A 7,065-nucleotide genomic window follows, 5' to 3' on the forward strand; every position below is an offset into this window, starting at 1 on the left:
TTCAGCAAATGCAACCTCCATTAAGTCTTAAGTAGCGGCTGAATAGGCTTTCTGATTGCGCACGTGCACAGCGGAAGGCCTCCCTCTTAAATATTGTAATTATATATTTAAGCTTCTCTTCACACAATATTAGAGCTGTGAGAACTCCAGGAAATCATGATGATGCCAGAGAAGCAGTCTTAATAACACACTTATGGAATTAAGCACCTTAAATGATATAAATAGCCAGGAATTTCGAAAATCTGATCAGATCATTCAAACCTGATAAATGTTAAAATAATTAAGTAAATACGAAATGTCAAAGAAATGAAAACCCATAAGAAAGGCACATCACACAGTTGCCCGTTTGTAACGATCTGTGTTCCCAGGGAATGTGGTTCCTCCGGCTCAGCAGCTTCTTCACAGGTGCCAGTGGAGTGGTGCCCGCCTCCTGCTGTCATTACACCTGACCGGGTTTTAACAAAGTCCCTGAGTCTCCTTTTTCATCTGTACATTGTGTTGTTTTTTTTCCATTGTGGGTTTCATTTTATTCCACCAGCGTACATTTCTTTAAGCATGTTGAGATTTTTTCCAGCTGTGGCTGTCTGAAATAATCTCCACACATACACTTATGTGAGAAGATATCATTTATTTAATTTGCATGTATTCATAAATATTAAATAAAATGACATTAATGATCTAAAAACAGATTTAGCCTTAACAGAAATCACTTTCCCCCTTTCTCAGACCACTCCTTGTATCCCCCGGCATAATTGCGTGCACTGGAACAGAAGACAGAGAGAAAAAAACATGAATGCAATTTAAATAAAATACATGGACAGCAAAACTCAAGAGGCTATGTTACTGGGTGGAGACCACATTGATTGATGCGTATAAGACTACGCGAAGGGTTTGTGTAATGTAGAGCAACCGATGATGCATTTACTTTACGTATCCATGTTGGCGGGCCTTGGTCGTGGCCATGTCCCCTCGCCGACCCAACTGGCAGTGAAACACCAGCTCAGGCGCATCCAGCTGTGGCTTTGTTACTCCGTACTTGGACTTGAATTGTTCGGGCGCCATTGCAAAAGCAGCGTCTACTGTATCAACTGAGTGAATATAATGAGCAAGAGAGGAAGGCAGAAAATTAAGATTAAGATTAAGATTAAATATAGACGATGGCCCTCAGCCAACATAACACTTTTCTTTGTAATGGTTAGTAATACTGAGGGGAAAATAAATAAAGTCTGAACACTGGACAACAGCGTGGATGAATTTTAAAGTATCTCACGTGGGATGTGAACGGATCCTTGAATTTTTCCTTTATCGACTTCCTCTTTAGTGCGAACATCAACCAGAAGGAGATTCTTGCTCTTTGCCAGCAGGGCTTTCAGATCCTCAAAGGAGATCTCCTTGGTGACTGGGAATGAGAGAGGAAACACACGAAGGCTTTGTAGAGCACGATTAGTTTGCACCTCCCATGCAAGTTATAACAATTACATTAAAAAAATATATTTATTAAGTAGTTATTAGGGTGAATAGTAAATTACTTGTATGTGTAACATACTTGACAACAAATACTTTTTAGCTCACTGTGTATTGAGGAATACAAATAATGAATCTGAGAAAAAATAAAGTTCTAGTGTCAGATGTTAAAAGTTATCTTTAGTTGAGGTATTTCAAACGGTATCATGAGAGCAAATCAGACGTAATTGCTTTGGATAATGATTGAAAAAGGTCTACATCCAGGTTGGGAAATGATGGGGCAATGCAGATTGTTTTTAAATTCCTAATGTCCCCTCCACCTTCACATTACATTCCTATCCAGAACATTGCTCCCTCATGTTGGCAGTTATATTTTTATGTACAGGCAGGGTGTGTGTGTGAGAGAGAGAAAGAGACTGATAAAGTTTAAAAGGAACAATACTGAGTGGCAGGTTACGACATGCATTCTATTTGAGAGAGAAATATGAAAGTGGTTTGTAATTTGCTGCTTCAATGAGTAACGTTAGTTATTTGGCTTCCCCGGGGATGAGGAAAGGCTCCTTAGTGATTTGCTGAGTCATTCTTCGTCGTCAAGAAACGAATAACAAGGGATTCCTTCTTCATTTCCTATTTATAAGTTGGGAAAATATGTGCTCACGATAGTTAACTTAATGAAATAACAATATTAACTAAAAAGGTAGAGACACTAAAGTTAATACTAACGTCACCTTACCACAGTTATAAGATATTAACTTACTTACTCTAACAAGGCAACTAAACTGAACTTTCTCGAAAACAATAGGGTTTTAATTTGTTTTCCGGAACTCATAAATCAGAATCATATATTCTCACATTTATTCTCTCTCACAACAAGAAAGATAAATGAGACTTACCTGAGCTCGCCATTCTGCTTGAAGGAGACGTTGATCCAACACACAATTAGCAAGATGTGCATCTTCTTCCTCGTATTGTTTAGTAGCCAATCATTGGCTTAGCCGCCAAAGAAAGGCGGGACTTTCTCTCGTTGTTAGCCAATAAAATAAACTTCCTACTAGGTGTGTTTTTACATGGCTTTCAAAATAAAAGATGTCAAGTTAATGTCATTCAAACACTTATAAAATATATGTATTCATTTTTTAAGAAAGGAGGACAAAAAACACGAAATTCAACTAAAATTATCAGTAAAATGTACTTGAAGTATAAAACTAAAAGAACTCACAATTCTGACTGCCTTGATACCAATGCACATAAAGGCTGTTTTTATAGCTTGTACAATTTACTATGACTGAGACACATTATGTTGTTTTTGCATTTTTCACCCTGCTTTATGTCATAACCCATGGGACTGTTATTGAAGCAAAGAAAATAAACAAAACGCTTTTATAGATTGTTTTTATTAAAATAACCTTCAGTAAATTTCAGTACCTACATCTTAGAAAAATATCTAACATTAAATGTACCCATTATAATACAAAAAAACACTAAAATAAATCTACAGGTTCAATTTGCCAGCAAATAAACTGCAGTTATAACTACTAAAACCTAAAAAAAACAACTCTATTCTATAATGAATCATAACACAACCTTGAAATGTTCGGGGAAGTGTGTCCAGGGATTGTTCATTGTGACCGGGATGATCTCTAGTCTTCATCACAGAGTCCCACCTCTGCTGTAAGAAGGGTTCCCTAGTCCATCAGCAGAGTCCCTCTTGGCCTTTTTACGCATTTGATGCTTCCAGAGGACCACAGCTGCTATGACGAGAAGTAGAAGGATGGCAACTCCTCCTCCTATAACCCCAGCCAAAAGTTTATAGCCAGAAGATTCGGGAAGGTGGTACCGCATACAGGAGAAATCTGAGGGGGTGCTGCGTCCCGCCCTGTTCACCGCCTCCACACACACCTTAGTGCCAACTTCCAGAGATCCGACCAAACCTCGTCGTGAAGCGTCCTGAAACTCCAGGACTTCGCTTCCCTCGATCAACACTCTGTACCCAGACACCACAGAAGACGGAGCGCACCACTGGACCTCTATCTTCCCTCTGTCATCCCCTCCACTAATTGGCTGCAGCACTTTGATGCGCGGTGCATGCGGAGGCTCGTCGGCCGTGCTGACCCCGGGACAGAGACACCCACTCCTTGCTGAAATGTTGGCGCAGGGCTCCTGATTCTCCAAGCAGGGGCTGTAATGGCAGAGCTGCGGCTTTTGTCCGAGTAAGGTGGTCCTCGCGGAGTCCAGAACTTTCAGAGGAGGAGGGGGGCTGCTGTCGTCGCTGTCGTCGTCATCGTCGTAGTTGTCATCTGAGCTGAAGTCAGTCATGTAAATGATGCGAGGAAGAGGGCCGGGAGTGCTGTTAGAGGCAGCCTGGGTGAAGGGGTTCGCGTGGAAGAGAGGCGAGGCACTCAGAAAAAGGAGAAGCACGCCCAGGTTCTTACGCAGTGATGTCATCTCTATGGAAAGAAGTGACAAGTGATAAGGATGAATTCTAAACATTTTCGTTATTGCAAAAACAATACAGAAAATAGATCTAAACAGATCACTAACACCGATAATACTGTGTTCATCCAGTCGGTCTCAGAAAGGATGTACGTCTTCATTGGCCATTGCTTCTCTTTTTACCTTGTAAGACATTATTAAACCTAAAGGCCAGTAATGAAAATCTTAATACCTAAAGTAATTGATATATAGTGGTTTCATCCTCAAAACACAGAAACCAAAATACTGAATTTGGTTACGATACCATACAAAATGAAGCAAGGGCGAGGAGGATCCACAGTAACAATAATAAACAGGACGTATGAGAACAAAAGTTTGCTGAGAAGGTCGGTCTTTAAACAGTTATTCTTTATTGAGAGGCTCATTTCCTGACTCCTTGACTTGGTTGATCAAACATTTGCGGTGTTCTGGTTTCCATCTTGTAAACAGCTTAAGATAAATAAATGCTGAGTGCTAGAAGAAAGAAATACAACTATTGCCCTCAGCCCATCAGGACGTCTGATTTCTTCTGGCACCAAGCCAGATGAGTTCTGCGTGAACATGTGACTGCATTTTAACTTTAAACTTTCTGGTTTGTGTTTGAAAAGAACACTGTTTATGCTTGAAAAGAAGATGCTGTTTGTCACGTCCGTAAATACAACTGGACAACTAAATCTCTGAGAATAAACATCCAACCTTTCCGGGGTTTTCCTCCCAACGCACAAATTGGCATCGGGACCAAAGTGACTAAAAGAAAAGTCTTCAGAATGCTCTACCTGTTTGATGGCGGTGGACGTTTCAAGTTGATTTCCTCTGGATCGCACTCCGTCTGCTGCCCTCCTGCACTAAACACAGTCCTCCGCTCTCACCGTCTTAAGTCGCACGCCTCAGAATCTCCCCTCCTCCTCAACACCCCCTTGTTTTCTCCCCTCAGTGCCTCTCACTCCCATTTCACTCCTCCGAGCTCTACATCCCTCGCTCTCCTCTTTGTTTCTCTCCTCCTTTCTCGGTTCATGGGCCCGTTCTCTTCCTCAGCCCGCCAGTGGCCCGTTGTTGCTCTTTTGATTGTTTGGGATTTCTCTTTGGTGCTTTTGTGTGAATGTCTGGGAGGAAAGTGGAGGGGGGGGGGTTGCAGGGCAGCCATGTGCCTTCGTGCCGCTCTGCATGTTGATTTGCTGGGTGGCAGCGGGAGGCAGGCAGGCTTGTGCTTGTTGCAGTATGTGTGTAATCCGTAGGTGCAGTGGCCTGTTTTTGATTACCTCGTTAAGGGCTAAACTTCCCGCGTAGTTTGCAGATGTTCTTGTGGAAACTAAAAACTCGCGAGTGGGGGGTCGGGAATGCATGCATGTCTATTTATTATGGACCCCTCCACCCCCACCACTTCTTTTAGCCCCCATTGTGACAAGCTGGAGGGGAATGATGAAAGGCTTTCTCTTCTGGTCCTTTTATGGGGTTGAGCTGGCAAAAACGCCAAGTTGTTTCTTATCGAAAGGGCCAACAACATGCACTGATGAGAGGAAAAGTACCCAGGCAGAATAAGTGGCTTGATTTCAATTCAAGCGGAGTCAAGCGCATGCACATTAAAGGTACACAAGGAAATATTGGAAGAGCAAAACCAACAGGTCACAGTTAAGAAAAATAAACATGTAGAAATGTAATCAAGGCAGTAAATCGCAGGCAGATGAACAAACACCAAGGTCAGGCTTAAATTTACTACCACATAAAGTGTACGGCAGGAAATGAAGTTGAGATTTATACACTGTTTCGATGATAAAGATCCAAAATCTACTTAATTTTGAACAGACTGAGGAGAGGCTTATATATAGGCCTTGATGAAGCTCTTATCTTGAACATCTTGAGACGGTCTACGTGAATGGTAAAATATGTTGTTCATTAAGGAGGTTTTGGCGGAAGAGCCTCAAGTTCTGTTTTAATTACCACGTGTGGTTGATTGGAAAAGGTGGCGCCTGTGAATTGAAAGACGTGTTTTCACGTGCTCCTCCTCATTGTCGCTCCAAGCTCTTATAATACAGCCTCTCGGTGGTTGTTGCATGTCCCATCTGAAGGATCTTGTCTCCTGTCTGGATGACACACAGAAGTTGTTTTTCTCGTGCGGGCTGTCTGATTCGAGGCAGATATTTTCAAAGAAGGAAAAGATGGGGTGAATGAAGAGAAGGAACTTGGTGGAGCGGACTGAATCCACAGTTTACAAATAAAGCATCAATATTGTTGCTCGTAGGAATTTATAGTCTTTAGTTATTGTGGATTATAATGCCACACAAAGCAGAGGAAGATTTCAAAATCCATATAATAGTTTCTCAAAGGATGTAGATGTGTATCAACCACCCTCAGTTTTTCCAGCTTCAGGCTTCAGGTTGTTTTGGCTGCGTGAGACAACAATCTCCCCCCCCCCCCCCCGCCTGTCTGTCTCAATGCTCTGCAACGTGAGGAGCCTATGAGTCCCAACAGCCTGCTTGTTACTAGATTCTTTAGGCTGCTGTGACCTATTGGAAGTGAAGTGATTTTGTCACGTTTCCAGGCAGCATATTGATAATATAAAAGTAATATCTCTATTACACTTACACTGTAGTGTTTCAAACGTCACATCAGTGATCAGTGGGGGCGCAGCGATGTCCGGTTGTGTGTGGGGGTAAACAGAATTAGTCTGTGATCAATGGAGCTATTAATATTACTAGCAATCCTCTGGAGGAGGCTATTTCTGTGAATGTGCTCATACTTCAAAATCAGGGAAGAGGACAAGAAAGAGGCGAACTCAAACAACCATGTGAAATATTTACAGACATGCTAAAGTCTTGGCCAATCTGTGGCTCCGAGCCCCTCAAGGAATAAAAGAAGTCGCGTGAGTCATACTCCATGTAATATCTAGCCTGTCACTGCGGTGTCTCTCTCCCACCACCTCAGCATGTCTTAGCAGGCTGCTGGACATGTGTCTCAGACAACCTGCCGAATCTCGTCACCATCATCTGATTGTAGATAGCGTTATCATTTCCCCTAAGTCCTGTAAAGAAACAACACTTTTATTTCTTGCCTCAATAACTTACTAATGTTTTACTGCAGGAATTCCCCCGCCTGTTCAGCGAGTTAAAATCAATACACTTTACTTTCAAA

General features: G+C 42.0%; 2 protein-coding genes across 2 annotated transcripts; both read right to left on the bottom strand.

Moving 5' to 3' along the window:
• Positions 1-605: 605 nt before the first annotated feature.
• tstd1 (thiosulfate sulfurtransferase like domain containing 1) lies at positions 606-2,456 on the bottom strand. Its single transcript, XM_037462401.2, has 4 exons — positions 2,358-2,456; positions 1,271-1,399; positions 926-1,088; positions 606-761 (listed from the first exon to the last, which is right to left on the bottom strand). Exons 1-4 carry the CDS (start codon positions 2,368-2,370, stop codon positions 707-709), a joined length of 360 nt encoding a protein of 119 aa, XP_037318298.2. The 5' UTR covers positions 2,371-2,456; the 3' UTR covers positions 606-706.
• Positions 2,457-2,839: 383 nt separating this feature from the next.
• On the bottom strand, positions 2,840-5,017 carry si:ch1073-303k11.2 (LRRN4 C-terminal-like protein). Its single transcript, XM_037462400.2, has 2 exons — positions 4,713-5,017; positions 2,840-3,911 (listed from the first exon to the last, which is right to left on the bottom strand). Exon 2 carries the CDS (start codon positions 3,907-3,909, stop codon positions 3,115-3,117), a length of 795 nt encoding a protein of 264 aa, XP_037318297.2. The 5' UTR covers positions 3,910-3,911; positions 4,713-5,017; the 3' UTR covers positions 2,840-3,114.
• Positions 5,018-7,065: the final 2,048 nt, after the last annotated feature.

Source organism: Pungitius pungitius, chromosome 2, assembly GCF_949316345.1.
Source record: "Pungitius pungitius chromosome 2, fPunPun2.1, whole genome shotgun sequence".
NCBI classification, from domain to species: domain Eukaryota; kingdom Metazoa; phylum Chordata; class Actinopteri; order Perciformes; family Gasterosteidae; genus Pungitius; species Pungitius pungitius.